At 38.5% G+C, this 21,990-nt stretch overlaps 2 protein-coding genes across 3 annotated transcripts in view; both read left to right on the top strand.

Annotated features, from left to right (window-relative positions):
* The window catches only part of LOC117295718 (pregnancy zone protein-like), a 28,334-nt gene extending 20,407 nt beyond the window's left edge, over positions 1–7,927 (top strand). For both annotated transcript variants that reach the window (XM_033778434.1, XM_033778435.1), the window contains exons 24-32: positions 159–454; positions 933–1,007; positions 1,392–1,548; positions 2,067–2,293; positions 2,704–2,925; positions 3,761–3,891; positions 4,646–4,808; positions 5,532–5,634; positions 6,669–7,927. In XM_033778434.1, coding sequence (XP_033634325.1) covers positions 159–454; positions 933–1,007; positions 1,392–1,548; positions 2,067–2,293; positions 2,704–2,925; positions 3,761–3,891; positions 4,646–4,808; positions 5,532–5,634; positions 6,669–6,712 — 1,418 coding nt within the window. In that variant the 3' untranslated portion in view covers positions 6,713–7,927. The remainder of the gene's footprint in view (positions 1–158; positions 455–932; positions 1,008–1,391; positions 1,549–2,066; positions 2,294–2,703; positions 2,926–3,760; positions 3,892–4,645; positions 4,809–5,531; positions 5,635–6,668) is intronic.
* An 885-nt stretch (positions 7,928–8,812) lies between these two features.
* Positions 8,813–19,719, top strand: LOC117296033 (major facilitator superfamily domain-containing protein 12-like). Its single transcript, XM_033778883.1, has 12 exons — positions 8,813–8,946; positions 10,397–10,622; positions 12,000–12,130; positions 12,681–12,888; positions 13,214–13,322; positions 14,289–14,480; positions 15,399–15,491; positions 16,214–16,306; positions 16,576–16,743; positions 18,256–18,350; positions 18,896–19,026; positions 19,439–19,719. The coding sequence occupies exons 2-12, from the start codon at positions 10,447–10,449 to the stop codon at positions 19,594–19,596; spliced, it is 1,554 nt and encodes a 517-aa protein (XP_033634774.1). The 5' UTR covers positions 8,813–8,946; positions 10,397–10,446; the 3' UTR covers positions 19,597–19,719.
* Positions 19,720–21,990: the final 2,271 nt, after the last annotated feature.

Below are 21,990 nucleotides of genomic sequence, written 5' to 3'. Positions count from 1 at the left end.
TGATCAGCAGAGTGTGGGTTCGAGTCCCAGTCGTGACGCCCTGTGTCCTTAAGCAAGACATTTAACTATGATGCTTCGTCCTTCTGAAGGGACCCAAAGCCGTTGGATATGCACGCTATATAAAAAGCACTAATATTATTATGATTTTTATTGTTAAGGGATCAACAAGCTCACACCAGGCGTAGAAGCTAAAGCAAAGCAACACATGGAGATTGGCTACCAGCGAGAGTTAACGTACCAACACACCGATGGTTCCTACTCAGCTTTTGGAATGAGTGACCCGTCCGGAAGTACGTGGCTGACGGCGTTTGTCGTACGGTCATTTGCGCAGGCGTCCAAGTATATCTTTATTGATCCCGAGGAGTTGGCAAAGAGTAAAGTTTGGTTGTTGAGTCTTCAACAGAAGGATGGATGTTTTAAATCTGTGGGCAAGGTCATCCATAAGGATATGATGGTAAGATTGAAGTGCTATAAACATGGTTGGCATGTCCGACCGAATGAAGTTTTTTACAGATAAATGACCAAATTCAAATGTTTTGAAAACTTCCATTTAACAAAAGTTTGTTGCTTTGTTTCCAGCAAATCCATCACTATTTTTTAAATAGTTGTGTAACATTTTTTGCAAACTGTATCTACTTAATGTTGATGTGCATTTGTGGCTCTCCATAGTTTTCCAACCTCTGTTTACAAAAACTTTGGATGTGACGTTGCAATGGTAGGGTCACAATGTTTTTCATATCATCATCTCTTTTTGCTCCTTAATAAATCAGTTTCATATTTTAGGTAATCAGTGGTCAGTGCCTTTAACACACCCTTCTGATTGGTCAGTGTAAAACAGTTGGGGGCAGGTAGCTTCTTTTAACATTATCAAAGATTTAGCCGATAGTTGTACTTTAAAACATTTTCCTCTTGGTCTTTTTTTTTCTTCACAGGGGAATGTTAACGACCAAGCAACACTCACTGCTTATGTTATGATATCACTCATTGAAGCAGGAGACGCAAGTGAGGTAAGCCTAGAAGTGCACCCATGTTGTTAGTCGGTGGCGCACCCAAGGGGGAGGAGGTTAAGTGCGGGCTCAGTTGCCCTCCGCTCTTCTAAAAGTGCTTGATTTTATTTCAGCTCTTTAATAAGTGCTTGAGTTTCTTTCAACTCTTTTAAAAGTGCTTGATTTTCTTTCAACTCTTTAAAAAGTATCTGATTTTCTTTCAACTCATTTAAAAGTGCTTGATTTTCTTTCAACTCTTTAATAAGTATCTGATTTTCTTTCCACTCTTTTGAAGTGCCGGATTTTCTCTCCGCTCTTTTAAAAGGGCCTGATTTTCATTCCACTTTTCCAAAAGAGCCTGATTTGTTTGCCACGTTGCTGTGAACCCTGATTTGTTTTTCCCAGGCTGAACATATCCAAAAAGGTGTGCAGTGTCTGAACAAGGAAGTGGACATCCAAACGGCAGACATGTACACATTGGCTTTATCATCGTATGCTTACATCTTGGCTGGGAGTCCTCACACAGATACTCTATTGGAAAGACTGAATGAGCTTGCAGTGGGTAAGTGTTTTCTACTCACCCATTTCATTGTGCCCAGCCCACTTACTTACACCCACCTATCCTGGGACCGATTTCACAAAGAGCTAATGTTGATCTTAACTGCAAGTAGTACATGTAGTTGCTAAGAAAAGTGTGATGTCACAGTACAAATCACTATGGTAAAACTGACAATTTTTCTTTGATACATTTTTTGGTTTGTAAAATTGGCCCAAGTCTGCCATTTTGTGGCGCGAAAGAATCGACTCCCAAAATGGTGGAAATGGTAGGCATGATTTGTGCTGAGGTGCATTCTGCACGGTGAAAGAGGTCTATAGGTCAAAATGTAGATCTACCAAAAAAATGTTGTATAGAGCTTCACATTTTAAATATTATGTAAACATTTTGACATTTTCAATCGAGACCTTTACACTGGTCAAATCATAGACTTGTCACACCTCTGGTTCTGTTCAGAGCCTCAGCAAACCTTCGTTTCTTTTAGACTTCAAGATCGTTTCAAAAATGAATCTTTTGTTTCACAGAATCTGAAGGCTTGATGCATTGGGAAGGAGCGGAGGTTCTCAACACAGACAAACGATCCCCATATCTCCATCGTCAAGCGTCGTCCCAGAACATTGAGATTACATCTTACGTGCTTCTCACCTACGTCAGGTCTTATGACAAATCGCAAGCTCTAGTCAAGGGCAACCCCGTGGCTCGCTGGATTGTCGGGCAACGTAATGCTGAGGGAGGGTTCTCTTCCACTCAGGTATAACACTAACCCTGAACCCCAGCTATAGAACTTAATCTAAACCTAAACCCCAGACCATAACATGAACCTAACCCTAAACCCCAGACCACAACGTTAACCTAACACTAAACCCCAGATCATAACATTAACTTAACCCTTAACCCCAGACCAACAACTTTAACCTAACCCTAAACCCCCGACCTTTACCCTTAACCTAACACTAAACCCCAGACCATAACATTAACCTAACCCTAAACCCCAGCCCTGGACGTTAACCAAACCCTAACCAAAATACCTGTTAACCCCTTTCTTTTACTCTAACCCGTATCCAAACATTTAATCCACATTTGTCTTTACCTAGTAAATCAAAGTTACTGCCTTCCACTCAAACCAAACTAGATCTGTTTCACAACATGTTGTTTTCCCAGGACACAGTGATGGCCTTACAAGCTTTGGCTGACTACAGCATGATGGCGTACTCAGGTGGTAACCTAGACATATCATTAGGGATTAAGTTCTCTTGCGATGATGACATAAGAAAACTTCACGTCACCGAAGAAAACAGTCTTCTTCTACAGATTGAGCAGATACCGGAGGTTCCAGTAGAAATCAAGATGACTGCTACAGGTTCCGGCTGTGCCTTGACTCAGGTAACTACTTATCCCTCATCTTGCTGTACTGGGTTCAGATCCAGTCTTTGTCGAGTTGAAAATATTTGCCTGCAGCTCAACATCATGTCATGACAGTTGTACCCTTAAAACAAGACACTATTGCTTCTCATCACCCATGAGTAAAAGGGAACCTGTGAGGGTAGAGATGGTCCTTGTGACTGATTTAGCTTGGTGTGCCACTTTACTTGGACGAATAGGCTGCATACTCGCCAAGAAACTGATCAGTCTTCATGAGCAATACCCCTGTCAGGATTGCGATGGGTTTCTAGGCCCAACGAGTGCGTCTCCCTGGTAATTTTTGGGAATCCGGCAGGTTACTTTTAACTCAAACTTAGCCATGGCCCCCTGTTTCCCCCGGTTTCGCCTTGGGGCCCTTTCAAAAGTTTCCCCATTTACTTTACGGTTTTCAATGGAAGTGCCCTTTACAATGTGAAAATGTCCTTGCCCTTTCAAAGATGAAATTCCAGGCCTGACCACGACTACCTTTAGTTGGTGGATGCTGGCGCTGTTATGTCTACTAGTATTGTAGTGGCACACATTGTGTTTATGAGGGAGGTTTTGCTGCACGTTACGCGAGCAAAAAACGTGAACAGGAACATCAGAAAATTGTGTCGTTTCTAGGTGACGTCACCACTTTGGGCTTTGAACCTGGCGTGAAAAATTGGAACTTCACGTAAGCTAAATGTTCTCACGTTCATGTTCCTGTATTTGCTGGGGTAACCTGCAGCTAAACCTCCCTAGTATTAAAAAAAAAATTCATTGCAGCTGATCAATGGCTAAACATTTGAGTTGTTATATTTGCTATTCTTGACAGGTGATAGTGACGTATAACATCATACCTGAGGTGTCAGCTGAACCGCCATTTACCATCGATATCTCTTCAGTCGATAATCGTAATCCTAGACAGTTTCCATGTATTTCATACAGCATGACCATCTGTGCACAGTTAGTCTTTTTATTTATTATATATTTTTTTTATTGGATTACACATTCAATTGAACACAAACAAGGATGTTAACTGGGGCCCACTTCACAAAGGAATAAAATTCTTTGCAAGACAAATTGTCAGTATTACCATAGTGATTTTTATTGTGACATCACACTTTAAAGTGGGGAAACATTTAGGAGGGTTAGGTAAGAGTAAATGGCATTCTAAGTCCATATCCGAAATGGCGACTTTGGCTACAGCTAGATCAGCGCGTCTAACGCGCGCGATCTAGTCGTAGCTGTAGCTGGAGTTGCCATTCAGACACTGCCTAAAATGTGGACAAGTAGGACAGTATGTCAGCGATTCCAAACACGCCTAAATGTGGAAAAGTATGTCAGATGTAGTATAAGGTATTGTTGGAAAGTTGCCTTTTGAAAATTTGCATATAGGATTCATAGATAGCGGGAAACATTTGGATCTATTTTTGGTTATGAAAGTGAGGAAGTAATGACCATGTATGTTTTTCGATCGAGAGAGTATTTATTTATTTTGATTTTTTTTTTTTTTTTTTTTTTTTAATCCTGGGGATGATGTTTTATTGCTCTCCAGTCAAACTTACATTGTCACAGAAAAAAAAAAAACCAAAACACTGATCTTGCGTCAAAGTTTATAAACAAGTTCAGCCGAGATAAACTGGTGATAGTATGTTACTCACAGAGTACAGAATACTTGGTTAAGAGATTATATGTTTTTATTCTTTTTTTAAATTAGATACAATGGTGAAGATGAATTTTCCAATATGGCAGTCATACAAGTGCGCATGGTGTCTGGGTTTGAACCGGAATCAAACAGTCTGCAAGCACTGGAACAAGAGGAAGGAGGTCCGAAGATGGTCGAACACGAAGGAAAGGAAGTTAACTTCTACTATGATCAGGTAGATTAAAGGGACACGTTGCTGCCTTGGATCGGGCAAGTTGGACCATGAAGAGTGTTTGAAAAGCTTTTGTTATAAAATGCATATGGTTAGAAAGCTGTTTTTAAAAGTAGAATATAGTGATCCACACAAAAATGCCTAGAATGCACGGTTTCCCTTGTATGTCGTGAACTAACGCGGCACACCATTTGGTGGAGTCAAATTTTTGGAAAACAGTGCAAATTCAAGGCCTATTTGTGTGGATCATTATATTCTACTTTAAAAACATCTTTCTAACCACAAGCATTTCATAACAAACGGTTTCAAACACTTGTCATAGACGAAACTCGCACGATCCAAGGCAATGTGTCCCTTTAAAAGACGAGAGTATAGGTAAAGGTCGAACTGTGAAATGATTTTTGTTTATATATAGTTCTTCAGGTTTATAACACCAGTGCACCATTAAGAGTTTAAAAATTAGTCTTGTTTTTTTTAAGTGCAAGCACTTTCTTTATTTCATACAATATTATGCACTCACAAACAGACAATAAAATTACCCCAAAAAAGAGGACAAAAGATGGAAAATACTAAGCAACAATTAAACTGTAATTCTCAACTTTGTCGTCTTTAATGTAAGCTAAAGGCTTGTAGTAACACAGAGGCCATCATGGACTCTTATTCTTCACATCAGTTAATTTCAAGTAATAAACCTCATTGTATTACTCCATTCTTTCTTCATGGTAGCTTGAGAAAGAGGACACCTGTGTCAGTTTCATGGTGACTCGAGAAAAATTTGTCAAGGAGCCAAGGAAGGGTATCGTAACTGTCTTCGACTACTATGAAAAGAGTAAGACATTCTGAACAATAATTTAAGGACGGGGACACAAGATTTTTCAAAGAATGTTCAAGCAAAGATGAGATTTGTACAGTCTCTGAAAGAGCGAATCACAATAATAATAATAATAATAATAATAAGACTTGTAATGCGCACATATCCACCCTGCTGGGTGTTCAAGGCGCAGGAGTTGGGTCAGTGCTTTGCCAAATAACAATTGAGGAAACATCAGATATACAAACAGAAAGAAGTTCCTTTACATCAATGTGTTTCATTTGGCACGTTTGTTCTGAGCCCCAAAAGGTTAAGTTCATACAACAGTGTCAGTTCATGGTGACTCAATTCAGATTGTAGTCTGGGCTCCTAGGGACGGGAATAGTTTGTTTGTTTGTTTGGTTTTTTTTTTTGGGGGGGGGGTTTACCTGTTACATCAAGGTGTTGTGGCCGAGTGGATAAGAGCAACTTACTCTTGCTCTTCTGTTCAGCAGAGTGTTGGTTTGAGTCTCGGTCGTGACACTTGAGTCCCGGTTGGACACTTGTGTCCCTGAGGAAGACACTTTACTATAATTTGCTTCTCTCCACCCCAGGAGAAATGCTTACCTAAGATGGCATAGGTGTTTCTTGGGATTGATTTAGCCGAGTAGCACATATTAATGTTGCACAGGCTGTATACTCCCCATCCCAGGAGCTGAGATGATTTAAGGAATTAAATAAATGGCCCAGTGACCAGGGGTAATGATGGTGGTGGGAGCGCTCAGTGAAGGTCTTCGGTTGTGAAAAGCGCAATATACAAAACGATTATTGTTATTATTATTATTACACCAATGTGTAAATTGCTGTGTAGGCCCTACTCGGTGCTTTTTAGAGTGTTTTAAGTAATAAATCCACAGGGTGGGATTCGAACCATCAACCCCCATTCAAAGTAGACATCTTAGTCACTAGACCACTGAGCATGCCTGGTAAGGATGAGTTCAAACCCAACAGCTGGTACCACATGAATTAAATGAAATGAAAAGAAATGTTTTTATTTTGTTCTGTCTTAACAGGTCTTTCCGTGTCTGAACTGTACGACCTCGAGTGTAAACGATAGGGCGGATTCATTGAAAAAGTGCTGGATGGGAAAACCAGTGCCTAATCGGTTCCCTTCAGCGCTGAGCATGAGCATGCTCCACATTTGAGCCCAATTTCATAGAGATGCTTAAGCACAAAAAGAAGCTAAGCACGAACAAAACTATGCTTATAAGATTACCAGTCAAACTATCACGTCACATGTACAAACTTTGACTGGTACTTTGCTCATTTCTGCTTTGCAAAAAATGTTCAAGCTTTTTTATGATAATAAGCAGTTTTATGAAGTTTGGCCCTGTTGTTAATTAAGCTCATAATCTGTAACTGATTTGCATAGAATTAAAATTATTTAAAGTGTAGATTTTGCCCCTGCATTTAATTATAGAATACCGATCCTTCGTTCAACGGAACAAAATTCCTGGTTCCAGTACTGCACAGTCCCGTCTAAATTATTCAACATTTAACAAACAAATATTCCTTGGTAATATTAATAAAGAAATAATAAACAAGAACCTACCTTGGTAATATTAATAAAGAAATAATAAATAAGAACCTATTATTGTTGTTGTTATTATTGTCATTAATAATGTTTGAACGCAAGTATAATTAAAGTTATAGTTTAAGCAAATTTGATTAAGGGGAGTAAAGGTATACTGGTACAATTTAATTCCGCAAATCCTTATCCTTAAGACTTATTCCTTTATAATTCTAAAACTTACAAAAGAATTCACGCCCTAATCTTAACTTGATTGTAGTAAGTGGTAAATGTGAGGAGTATGTAGTTAATATTATTCAGTTAACAAATTCCTGGTGGATTCTGAAATAAATTAATATTTAGTTAAAGTGCAAACCATTTGACCATTACAATTCAAATTTTGGTGTTAATCACATTTGTTAGTAATCGACATATCTTAAAAAAATGAGTAATGACATATCTTAGACATACGTTAAATACAAGGGGCCATACAGACTTATTAATGTTAATAAAACTCAGAATAAAACTCAGAATGATGGTTCAAAAGAAGTAACTAAAAAACGAATTTGAGGGAAAAAATTCAACAACTTGATACATTGATTTTGTCATACAACTGCGACAAAGGAAAGTTGTTATCAGCTCAAGTTGTCCATGATAACTCAAAAGTCCAATACACAATTAGTGCAATGCCTTAAAATAATTTTTTTTTAAAAGTATTGTCAGCTATATTGTTCGAATAAACTATTCTTGGTATATGGGTAATCAATTTGTATCAAAGAAGAGTTTCCTTTCTTAAAGGCGTAGTCTTCATTCAAGACATTCCTGTTGTTGTTACAGTGTATAGCTGACATAAAATTAATCCTGGTTCAAGTGGTGCTCTTTGACTGTTCTGACCATGGCGGACATCATTTCCTTCATTTTTTTGAATGGAGCAAAACAATTGTTTGGGTTTTTCGGGGGTATTTACATTTCATGGGGAAACCTAAGTGGGGAGCAATTGTCTTGGGGAAACATTGGGCACAAGGGACAGCAGTGTTTCTGTTTGTATTATCTTCTTCAGTATTATATGCCATTTAATTACTCTAGTTAATGTTAATCCCAACAGTGCTTTTTTAAGTGGGTTGGGGGGGGGGATTTCGAACATCACGGGGGCTGCACTGGCCGGGGGGCGGGGCTGAACCCATATCCCATGTGCCTTCAGCCGTTCATTGGAACCTTGGGACATCTGGCACTGTGACATAACCAAAGTTTTTGGATCAATCATAAGTTATCATTGGGCTCTATTTCCCAGTAAATATCTCGTGACCCCATTGTTTTTTTTTTATCAATCCTGTGACTGAGCTGAAAAAAAAACAATCACCCTCTAGTGTAATCACACGGGAAGTTTTGACGCGCAGAAATGACCTTTTTTAGACGACGGAGATTATGGCCGTGTCCGAAACGGCGACTTCGGCTACAGCTACGGCTAGATCGCGTGCGTCTGCCTATTCTTCAACACTGGTAGACGCGCTGATCTAGACGTAGCTGTAGCCGAAGTCGTCGTATGACTCACTGCAGCGACACTTTTTCCTGCACTAGTTCATTCAAGGTCCTCACATGTTTTGCGTTGAAATGATTAGACAGAAAAACAGCAGCACGTGACGAACCGTGTGTGGCAGCGTCAAAATAGTTCGACGTTGATTTTGTGGTGGTTTGAAACTGGTATAAAGTTCGAACACTGAGATTTTGTTGCTGTCTGTAGTGTGAACCGTGTAAAGATGGTCATCGAGAAGTAACATTTGGTAAGTTTTATATTTCTGGAATTTCTGGGTTTGTTTTGGCATAGGCCTAATAAATAGAGAGGACCAGTGGTCTTTGCAATGGCCAGGTTAATGATGTTTTAAGTTATGTTTGGTTTGGCGCACAAACCTCGGCCCTACTTCTATCTAGAAACTATTGATTGGCTCCCCCCCCGCTCAGTTTTTAGAAGTACCTCGACCCCACCCCCTTTGCTTTCCGTATGGTACGCCCGGACTGACTTGCTTCTTCTTCTTTATTATTGAGTATTATAATATAACCGGCGTAAAGTTGGTTACTTATTTGATGTTTGACGTTCAATATCAAACGAGTAACAACAGAGTTACCGGTGTGACATTCGTCTTAATTAAGTGCATGTTCTATACGGAAATCTAAATCATTCATTTCCTAGGGTAATCACCCTTTTGGCCGGGCACTACTTGGTACAGATGTGTAGAGGAGGGTCCAAGGAACACATCCATTGTAATTTTGACCCGGCCATTGGGGTCCTTCTATTTTCTATCTATTTTTAAATCTATTTTATTATGTTTAACTATTTTGTCATCAAAATGTTTAATACACCTTTTACAGTCAAAATGTAACGTAACGGTTGGTTTCTAATTCTATTTCTAATTCTAGTCATGCTAGTGGTCAGACCCTTTTGGCCGGGCACTACTAGTTTGGTACAGATGTATAGTCTATAGAGGAGGGTCATAGGAGCATATCCATTGTATTGTAATTTTGACCCGGCCATTTGGGTCCTTCTATTTGTTATCTATTATATAATATTTGATTATAAAGAATTAATAGCTTGCCATCAGTTGGTTTACTCAATGATAGAGAGTGACATACTTATTATATAATATTAAAGTGTCTGATACTGTACCTAGGTCTACTCTTTGGCTGGTTTTCAGGGTTAGTATAACTCGCTCGTTATATAATGTAGCTGGCAAGAACTAAGTAATGTGCGAGCAGAACAAGTAGTGCGTGGAATGGCGTAGATTTTTATTCTGAGCGATGGGATCAGCTCCCTTTAGATTTGTGTGGTTATGCACACCATTTGTGAACAAACTATTCAGATGATGTGTAGTAAAAAAATGTGAATTGAAATGTTACCTATTTCACTTGAGACATCCTACATGTGAATTTCAAAATGTATAACTAAACATATGACAAATTGTTGTATATAATAAAATAAATAAAGACAAGAAGGACCCCCAATGGCCGGATCAAACTGACCATGGATGTGTTCCTTGGACCCTCCTCCATTCATCTGTAGTGGCCTTATAGTTCCTCCATGTTCTGAGGAATTCAAATGCAAGCGATGACTTGTGAGTGTGACTAAGCAAGTCGTTGTTATCAAATCTAACTCGCAATGGCTTATTAACCAATGATATCTCATAAAAAATGAAGTTCTAAATCCTTATTGTAATTAACTGTTTCATTTGTCACTAGGTACAAAAAAAAAGTTAAAAAAATTTTTGAACAATAAATAAACATCCAAGATGTCAGATAGTGATGAAGAACAACGGGAGGCAGTCCGAACCGAACCACAAATAGAGTATGTCTTAAGTCTACCTCGACGGTATGCATACGGTGTCGGCCACGTTCTCAACGATCTATGTGCTTCAATGTGGTTCAGCTACTTGCTCATTTTCTATCACAAAGTTCTTCTTTTTAAGTAAGTGTTATTTGGGACTTTTAGGATGCTAGGTGGCAGCAGTCGTTCCAGCTTACCAGGTAAATTTATTGTTCTTAATGTTCGCATCCCCAAAACTATGTAAGGCCGTGTCCAAAACGGCAACTTCAGCTACAGCTCTGGCTGGATCGTGCGCGTCTGCCTATTCTTCAACATTGGCAGATGCATCTAGCTGTAGCTGTAACGGAAGTCGCCGCTTCAAAATTGGCCTAAACAATGGAATTTACCTCACTGGTAAGTCTGCTGCCACCTACAAGAGGCGTTCCAAAGTCTCCATTGTTTAGTATTATACAACAATTTGTGAATTACTTAAATCAGCAACAACAACAAACCTGATTAAATCTAGTATGATTTTCATAAACACCCCTAAATTATAAATGATAACATGTGCGTATTTTAAGTAACAAAATATTAGCCATGCTATTGAGCATTATTCAGGCCTTGATCATCTTTCTTGGAGGGGCACAGACAGCAATTTTCCTCTAAGGGGCTGTTCCTATGAGGAAAATTTGAACTTTACAACGGGCACAACAGCAAAAGTACAGGGCACCGTGGCAATCACTGGTGGTGCTGTTGGTTACTTCGAAGTCTGCTTATTAATTGAAGTTGAGTTTACAATGCCATAGGACCAACCCCCTCACCCCACCGCTAGGTACAGTGTTATATATAACAACATGTTATGACAATGATTGTGTAGAGGATAGAGGATATAGCTAGCAGACAATATTTATTTGTCATTGTTTGATCTTTATATCTAGACTCTTATTGTCATTTCAAGGCCAGATTACGATTTGAAGTTGAGAACAATCCCCTCACCCACCCCAAGTACAGAGACTTGTGGTACTACAACAGGATGTTATGATAATGATTTTGCCGAGGATGTAGCTAACAGGCAATACTTATATTTCATTGTTCAATCTTTATATATAGACGCATAGACTCTTCCTTGATTTCCTTAATAGTAAGATTGTCATTTCATGCTTGTATTCCTTGCACTTAACGGTTAAAGGTTTTTACTATCTTTTGTAAAAGTCGCGCTGATTTATTGGCAAACTTATAAAGAAATTAACAGTAAAAGTCCCTTTTTTATCCTCTTGTTGAGAAAACAGAATTGTCACTGTTTTTTCACAGGGACGTTGGATCAATCCACAATAGCAAAGTGACTGAGGGTACCAACCGCATCTCATGGCCGCAGCACTCACAACCCACACCAAACCTCAGAAATCTGAGAAAAGATTCATGCAAAAATTGTTTCTCAGATTTCAAATGTTTTGCGGTGAGCATTTTTAAATGCTTTTGGATCTGTTTTATTTGTGTTTTATTTTTAATCTCACTCTCCACTCCCCCCTATCTTGATAGCAATATTTACGCTGGATACTTAATGCTGATTGGTCAGGTTAGTGATGCCTTGTGCACACCCCTCATTGGCTACGAGTCTGATCAATCGCTGGCATGTCGATACGGGAAACGGAAGTCATGGCACCTTTTAGGTAAGTGTTTAAAAGATAAGGTTTGTCATGTGCCCTGGCCAGTTTGCAACCTAGAACCAATTTGAAAGTAAACCTGAGTCGTTTGAAGTTCATTAGCAGTAGATAAGTGTTTAAAAGATATATGTAAGGTATTTTATGCACCCTGGCCAGTTTGCAACTTAGAACCAATTTGAAAGTAAAACCCGCTAGTCGTGAGTTGGTTAGCATTAAGTAAACATCCTCTAGAAGTCATAAAGTATTACTGGGAGCTTTGTAATGTGTTTTTTACAAAATTTTCCTCTTGTAGGGTTTATGGCGTAGGCCATGTGATGGTTTGACAAATGAAACCTTGTGGCCTCCAATCATCCAATCAAAAGACAACGATCTACTTGATTGTAATGTCAAAATGTTTCGCTAATGTTAACATAACCCATTACAGCACTGGCATGACTTTGCCTACTTTAATAAAATAAAAACCTAAACTGCAAAGCTGTGCTGCTTGGCAGGTTTTTTTTATACACGATCTCAGATTTACTGATACTAAATTTGTTAAATGTCAATCCACCACTAGGTACGATATGTGTGATGAGCACTTTTGTGTTCATCTTCAGTCCAGTCATCGGTGTTGACGACGCCTCTCAGTGGGCTAAGATTATCTACTTCGCCCCGTTCATTATCATCTTCCAGTTTGGATGGGCGTCAACCCAGATATCTCATTTATCTCTTATACCCGAGCTTACCCCTCTGGATGCTGAGCGAGTAGCACTCAACGCCATAAGGTAACAGTTCTTGGAGGTTTTTCCGAAACCTCGGCTTATACTCGGCTCATACTTCCTGCAAATGCAAATGCAAATGCGATACTGATTTTGACGTCAGAACGAATAGTTCGCAGCAGTTAACTTGTGCTCCACTCCTTTGAAACTTTCAACTGCGAAAATAGCCCTGTGACATCAAAATTGTGATCGCATTCGCAGGAAGTATGAACCTGGCTTTAGGTTTCGTCTCTGGACTTTTTTTGATTTTGGAAAACAACGCTTGAATGTCGATGTTCTAAAAAATTAGTAAGTTTACATAATTTATAACCATAATGATATTTTGTTGTAGGTATACATTTACAGTTCTTTCCAATATCTGTGTCTTCGCAATCTGCTGGGTACTGTTGGATGCAACGGGAACTTCAGCTCTCACCCCCGCTGATATACCACAGTTCAGGGTATGTTGGTTTAGTTTGTAACAACTATCATTATTAAAGACACTGGACACTATTGGTAATTGTCAAAGACCAGTCTTCTTGTTTGGTGTGTCTCAGCATATATGCATAAAATAACCAACCTGTGAAAATTTGAGCTCAAGCGGTCGCCGAAGTTGCGAGATATCAATGAAAGAAAAAACACCCTTGTCACACGTAGTTTTGTGCTTTCCGATGCTTGACTTTGAGACCTCAAGTTCTAAATCTGAGGTCTCGAAATCAAATTTGTGGAAAATTACTTCTTTCTCAAAAACTACTTCACTTCAGAGGGAGCCGTTTCTCAGAATATTTTATACTCTCCTTATTACTCGTCACCAAGAAAGGTTTTATGCTACCAATTATTTTGAGTAATTACCAATAGTGTCCACTGCCTTTAGGGGTTACACATCAAACTTAGACCGTGTCCAAATTGGTGGCTATAGCTACGGCTTCGGCAAGATTTCCGCGCCATCATGCGTTTAGGTATAGGACGTCCTTAGCAACAGACTTAACAACAGCCAAAGCCAAAGCCGTGGCTTTTGATGCCAAATTGGTTAAATGTCGGGCACCAGTCGCAGCAATATGAATAACTAGGTCTTTTGACTAGGTCTTTTGGTTGGTAATCTGTCTTAAGGGTGTTACTGCAAAGCTTACTAGATTGTATCTCCACATTGCAAAGTTTAAAATCCTACTCGTGCACATGGTGTCACCCCAACCCATTAGATTGTATCTCCACCATGCAAAATGTTAAATCCTTCTCATGCACATGGTGTTACCGCAAACCATACTAGATTGTATCTCCACCATCAACATTGCCTTTTCAAGATACCATCATAGTACATGTACGTTGGTTAACATTGTAAATATCTGTGATTATGGGTGTTTTTCTTAAAATGATTACTTTGTAAATTTCTGTTAACTATTTTATGTTATTTTTCCTTCTGGATTTAGTACCTTGCGATTATTGTTGTTGGAACTGGCGCTGTATTCTCCTTAATCTTCCACTGTGGGACTAAAGAACCCTTAAAGTCGAGGACACAAGATTTGCCTTGTTGCATCAAGAACAGGAAGAAATACCTTAATCTTGACGAACAATGCAAGATGACATGGAAAGATTGGCTGTTTGAATCACAGTTTTATCAGGTAATGCTTAAATACAGTTCATGGTTTACTTTTCATCGATCGACCATAGTTCACAGTTTTATTCGTTATTGATTGAATGTAGCTCACAGCTTTATCAAGTATTGATCTAACACAGTTAACAGTTTCAGTTGGTATTGATTGGATGAAGTTCACATTTTCATTGGGTATTGATCGAACAAACTTAGTGCTCATTTACCAATTAATGTTTTTATTTACCAACATTTGACCTATTCTCTTTGATTCTCAATGACCATTGATTAATAAATTCAATCTCTGTTTGTGCTCATTGGACATTGATTGGCCAATCCCAGTTCACGTCCGATAAGACGTAAGAATACAAAATTGATGTTCTTATAAGTAGTTGAAATCTAGAAGTGACCAAATATACAAGGTGTCATTGCCGAACAGTTTAGAACATCAAATTCAAGTTCTGGTGGTTAAGTCATCAGAGTGTGGATTCATTTACCTTTTTGTCCTTGACTTGAGCAAGATGTTTTACTATAATTGCTTCTCTTCACCCAGGGGTATAAATGGGTACCTGCGAGGGTAGAGGTTGATATTGTGTATGAAAAAAAAACCTTGGAGTGCCATGTCAGTTTGGGGGGGGGGTGCTGTATACTCCCCAGTGAGCTGAGTTTGATTTATTTACAGGAAAATTATTGGCCCAATGACCAGGGCACTTATGAAAAGTGTGTTAATACGTTATGTAAAATACGATATACAAGAAAGAACTAGTTATTATTATTTATTATTTACTTTTTAAATATACATAACCCAAAGGTCTTTAGGGATGGGATTTTAGGGAAGTACGGGATGGATAATGGTTGAAGGCTAGCAGTCATTTTTCATTCTTTTTAGCAATTCTTTTGTCTTCACATTTTTCATTTTGTCATCGATTTGTTGTGTTTTTACCTCTAGGTTGCATTGATATACATGTGCAGTCGTTTGATGGTCAACATCTCCCAAGTTTATATTCCCATGTACATAACAGAGACATTAAAACTATCTAAGGTGAGATTCTACACCATTATGATATGGTTTTAAAGGCACTGGACACGGCTGGTAATTACTGAACAAATATGTTAGCATAACAACTTATTTGGCAACAAGCAAAGGAGAGCTGTTGAAAGTATAAAACGTTGTGAGAAACAACTACCTCTGAAGTAATGTTTTTTGTTTTAGAAAGAGGTCATTTCTCACTTAAATAATTGAATCTGAGAAAGACTTCAGGGCCTGAAGCCTTTCTTAGGCATCTGAAAGCACACAAATTTGTGCAACAATGGTATTTTTTTTTCTTTCATTATTTTCTTGCAACTTCGATGACCAATTGAGCCTGATTTATTTACAGGTTTGTTATTTTATGCATATGTTGTGATACACCTAGTGAGAAGAATGGTCTTTTACAATTACCAAATGTGTCCAGTGCCTTTATTTTGTTATATTACTACATGCTTGTCAAACCTCACTAAACATAGGATTCGAACTGCCTCTAGCTACCGGGCAACTTCGGTAGTCTAGTTGGTAAGACACTGCTCTAGAATTGCAAGGGTTGTGGGTTCGAATCCCACCCGAGTAGTACATGTATGCCTGTGATATTTTTTCACAGGACTCGGGAAAGTACTGAGTATACAGTGCTAACACACATCGGTGTATGGGTAAAAAAAACAAAAAAAAACAATTGTAAACATCACTAAATTTATTCTGATCCCTAATTTCTTGTAAATTTTTTGCAGACATCTATTGCAATTGTACCATTGGTGATGTACGTCAGTGGATTCATCTCTTCGTTCCTCGTCAGTTTAGTAAATAAAAAGCTCGGACGAAAGGTAAGCATTTTCTGAGATCTTAAAAGGGCTGTTTCACAAAAAAAGGCTAGGATGTTGTTAAATTGTTCTTGGGATTTTGTTCTACACCTTTTATTTCTACTAATTTGTTGTTGTTCGATTCCATTGCAAGCATCATACAATCGACTACACATAATCTATTTGACAAATAAAAACAAGCAAACAAACAAACCAGCAACTATTTTGAGCGTTTTCAATTTGAAGAAGGTAGAAGGAATTGATAGAAAACCGTACTCTCTTTCTTCCCATAGTTGACATATTTCTTGAGCGTTTTAGTGTTCTCTGGAGGCTGTACTTGGCTGTGGTTTCCAGACATCGATACACAAGTCTACGGTGCTGCAGTACTCATAGGTGCCGGAGGCTCCACATTACTTGTAACATCTCTTGCGTTAACATCAGATCTCATTGCACATAACACCGTGAGTATTTAATAATATCGAAGTCTTATATAGCGCATGTATCTACCAAACAAGGTACTCAAGGCGCTGAGATATACAAACTTTCAGAAAGATAGGTTATTGCAGTGATGAATTCTGAGACCCAATTATTTAGCACCTTATAAGGTTTTACAAGGTGCTACGGCGCATTAAGCAGCCACAACCAGGAACACCGGGGCGAACCCCTTCTCTTTTTCATAAGTGCACTGGGTTCTTTTACATGCGCTACACAACACATGGGACCAACGGCTTTACGTCCCATCTGAAGGCAAAGCAAAGTGTCTTGCTTAAGGACACAGTGTCATGGCTGGGGATTCGAACCCACACTCTGCTGATCAGAAACACCAGCGTTTGATTTCGGTGCTCTTAACCGCTCGGCCACGACACTTCCACGAATTTGACTTGTATGATAATTTGTAGTTCCTACAATTTTCGTTGCTTAGAAAATAGAATTAGCAGTTGCAAACTGCTCACCAACCAAAAGACTTGGTATGGATTAAAAACAAAATAGTTTATGGCCTGAAGTTTTGACCCTAGTAGAGTCTTTACATGCATGATATTCTTCCTACTTTAGTCTGGTTTCCGATTCTTGTTTGCCCTTTGGAAAAATCAGAAAATTTCTGATAAAATAGCCTGAAAAGTCAATTAGAGACTACACCATGTGTACATGGAAGTCGGCCCTTGTACTCAACTACCAATAATCCTACTTTTTTCTAGGAACAAAATATCGTGCCTGTCTTTACTTTAGCCTTCAAGAAAGACACTTGTAGGATCAAAATGTCAGGCCACTAACCATTTTTTTGCTATTTTATCTTGTCGCTGATTTCACACAGTGAATACTATCAAAGTGCGATACTTCATTCAACGTCTTTCTAAGCATCAGTGATGAGATTCTTCCGCCTTTTTGTGGAAGTCCAAAAAAACTTATTTTGTTTTCAGTGAAGACTTGTTAAAATCTCCAACTTCAAATGAAAGATTGCATCAGGTTGGATTGTCTCTCACTACACTCATCATTTGACACAAAGTGTAAACTCAGCATTGAGAAATAGTTCTTTTTTAAGGGAGGAGTTAAAGACACTGGAAGCTATTGGTAATTGTCAAAGATCAATCTTCTCACTTGGTGTGTCTTAACATATGCACAAAATAACAAACCAGTGAAAATTTGAGCTCAATAGGTCGTCGAAGCTGCGAGATAATAATGGAAGAAAACAAGTTTTGTGCTTTCAGAGGCTTGATTTCGGTAGCTCAAATTCTAAATCTGAGGTCTCGAAATCAAATTCTTGGAAAATTACTTCTTTCTCGAAACCTAAGTTACTTGAGAAGGAGCCGTTTCTTACAATGTTTTATACTATCAACAGCTCTCCATTGCTTTTTACCACGTAATTTTTTATGCTGATAATTATTTTGACTAGTTACCAATAGTTTCCAGTGCCTTTAAATATGATATGAATGACAACAAGAACATACTTTTATTTTGTGTAATGTTTTTTATAGGAATCTGGAGCATTTGTGTATGGAGCGATGAGCTTCACTGACAAGCTGTCGAATGGAGTCGCTGTGATGATTATTCAGTACTTACATCCTTGTGTGTAAGTTCATGTTTAGACGTCAAATACTGCGTATTTTTCCAATCTGGTAGTTTTACAGTTCAGGGGTCGATGTCACAAAGATAGTCCTAACTTAGTACTAGTCCTAGGATACTAGAAAACGTATCTTAAAATATTAGTTGCTGAGGTGCTGTAGTTTTTGAGAAATTAGTAAAACAGTGTCATGAAAATACGATTTTTACATGCTAAAATAATTTTCATCTCATGATCACTGAGACGAAAATTATTTTCATGACATTGTTTTACCCATTTCTCAAAAACTACAGCGCCTCAGCAAGTAATATTTTTAGGGAAGCTTTCTACTACCATTACCTTCAAACTGTGTAAGTTTAGTGTAAGTCTGTGGACATTGTGTTTTTTGTCCTACAAAAAGTACCTAGACCCTTTGAAAAGCTCCATAGCCCGAGTCCATAGTGCCCCAGCCACAGAACAAATGAATTACATTGTAGTGTTTTGCTCAACAACACAACAGTGTCGGGAGAATAGGTGTTAAAAATTGACTCAATTCATTGTTGTTGTCCATTTAGGAATTGTTGTCCAGCGTGTGTTTGGTTCTACCGGGATGTCCAGGTCTTTGTTCCGGGTGGGGCTGCCGTTCTTTCCCTAATAGTACTTCTAACTCTTATCCCTGTAACGGTTGGCGTTCGGAAGAATCCACGTAAGTATTATTCCATTCTTTATCAAGTAGAGGACCCAGTAGTAAAGTTGAGAAGAAAAATTCACCAGAAGTTATTAACTTTTTGGGGGGATTGGCATGGATTGGGTTTAAGCTGTGATGATGGTTTCATTGTTGTTGATTTGGATTGATTTGCTGCAATGCAAATAGGTCATGTCACACGAGGCATTTTACAGGCAACCATTTCATGGCAATCTCCAAGAAGAAAAATTCATCCTCATTTGAGGTTTCTTATCAGTTTCTTGTGGATAGTGAGTAACAGCTAGAAGAATGTCTCTTGTGCCAGCGAAGTGCTCCTTTGAGTACTATATTAGAAGCCACTATTATTATTAATTTTGTTTTTTATAAGACATCAATCCATGTCTGTGATTTTATTTTTCTACTTCTTCTTTAGCCCGTTCGTTCACCACAAACAGTATCGAAAGTGAGAGTGAGTACTGCTCAGAACAATGTGGTGAATGCAAAAGACTGTTTCCTATTGACAAGGAAGAGCAAACGTCAATCAACGGCTATGGGAGTACAAGAAGTAAGCACACAGGCAGCTCTTCCTAAAGATGTGAACTTAAACAGCGATGTACTCCGCTAGTCTTGGACTTATGATCGTTTTTTAAAGGCAGTGGACACTATTGGTAATTAATCCAATTAATTATTAGCATAAAATTGTTCTAGGTGATGAGTAATGGGGAGAGGTTGATGGTATAAAACATTGTGGGGAGCAAATCCCTCTGAAGCGCCATAGTTTTCGAGAAAGAAGTATTTTTCCACAAATTCGATTTTGGGACCTCAGATTTAGAACTTGAGGTCTCGAAATCAACCATCTAAACGCACACAACTTCGTGTGACAAGGGTGTTTTTTCTTTCTCAAGTTCGATGACCGATTGAGCTCAAATTTTCACAGGTTTGTTATTTTATGCATATGTTTAGATACACCAAGTGAGAAGACTGGTCTTTGACAATTACCAATAGTGTCCACTGCTTTTAAGACACTGCTCTAGCATTGCAAACAATGCCTGGTTTGTTTCACGGAACTTGGGAAAGTACTGAGTATACAGTGATAACACATATCAGTGTAAGGGTTAAAATCAAAATTAACATTCTTCATTTCCGATGCAAATTTTACATCTATTGGAAAGTATCTTGTCACTAAATGTCCCAGGGCTTGAATTGAACGATTGCGATTGAGTTTTTTAATTTGGGAATTAAATGTATTAATATGATTTGAAACTCAGTTATTGTAGTGTGTTGTCTATATCTTCTATTTATATTGCTATACTGCTTCTGATTCACCAGTATACTTGTTGATATGAGTTTTGTTGTCATTCAGCATTCAAGAAAGATTCTGCTATAGAGTCAGGTCATTAACTATTGAGTAGTAATTGCCTCATCTTTTTTAGAATTAGAAGTTTCTCAGCAATACCACACTGACTCACTTAACGTTAGGCACATGTCTCTTGGCTGCCAACGCAAGGAGTCTAATTGAAGAATCTCTTGTTGACTTACACTTAACAAGTAAAGAAGTAAAACATAAGAATTCACTATAAATAGTAAAATCGCAGGTACTACCTTGTGTACAATCTCTTTTGAGGGAGTGTTGGCCCTGAAAGAGCCAGTGTGGTCTTTATTAATTTGTTGGTTTTTACCCATACACCGATGTGTGTTAGCACTGTATACTCAGTACTTTCCCGAGTCCTGTGCAAAAATATCACAGGCACGTTACTCGGGTGGTCTTGATGTGTCAAGCTGATGTGTCTCTGCTTGTCTTCAGAAGTAGAACAAAACAATAAGTTATAGATAATGATCACAAAACGAATAATGAGGGGCTGTTGATCACTTACATGTATATACATTTTTGTGTTCATCCTTTGAAACATATCCATCTTTATTTCCATCTTTATGTTCCAATATATAAATTCTTGTATTGATTGGCCAGTAACACTTTAAGTCACCACACAAGCCTTAGTGGTATACGGAAAAGTATTAGCGATTCGGCATCCCACATACAACAAGACCGAAGAACAATTGGATATGAGATGTAGCTGCGCGTTACTTGACATATTTGACAAGGGTATGTGTACTATTGAATAATATTTATTCGGGCAATCACATTTACAAGCACATGTACATACATTAAAAATATTTATGAAAACAAAGTAAAACAACAGTGGGGTGCCCAGGAGAGCATAAAAGTTAAAAAAATAACTGTCGCCAAAAGGCGTATCTCTCTACCACTCAGGTACATGTAGTTGTATTTCAAAGTGTCTAACTGACTCTTTTTGCATTGATATTATTAGCGTAATGGCTTGTAAAATCGAGAGAGGTTTTACCATAGAGTTATATATAAGAACTAGAGGGCGCACGAGTGATGCTTCGTGCACAAACGCCACGGGACCGCAAGATGACAAGCACGTCATTCTGCACGCGCGTTGAATATGAAATACACGTTTGAGTTTTTTTTTATTGAACGCTCACGCGATGCTGTTCAACTTACAAAATGGCTGCACAAACACACGCTGTGAGATGCCAGTTTTGTCAACTTAGAAAATGGCTCTTGCGCGCATGCCGGAGCGCGTGTATAGGCCAGTGCGCCCTCTAGTTCTAATATATAACTCTATGGGTTTTACAGAGACACCATGTACAATAATTCTGAATACGAGTAGTGGTGGTTCTGGGAAGAACCGTTGGTTCTGAGAAGAACCGTTGGTTCTGAGAAGAACCAGTCGTTAAGTACTCTTTGGTTCTTTTCAGAACCACCCCAGCTCATAGAGAGAGTAAATTGTAAATTACATGACGTCTCCACAAACCTCACTTGATCGTATTCCCACTCTGCATAGATTCAAATCGTACCTGTAAACTTTTGGCTTTTTTATTAACTGATAAAATGGTTTGCTTGATGAGCGGGATGATAAATGTTATGCCCGTGGACGTGGGTTTGTTCAAGCGAAAAAC

The sequence above is a fragment of the Asterias rubens genome, chromosome 10 (genome assembly GCF_902459465.1).
Source record: "Asterias rubens chromosome 10, eAstRub1.3, whole genome shotgun sequence".
Classification (NCBI taxonomy): domain Eukaryota; kingdom Metazoa; phylum Echinodermata; class Asteroidea; order Forcipulatida; family Asteriidae; genus Asterias; species Asterias rubens.
This window is presented reverse-complemented; position numbering and strand designations above follow the sequence as displayed.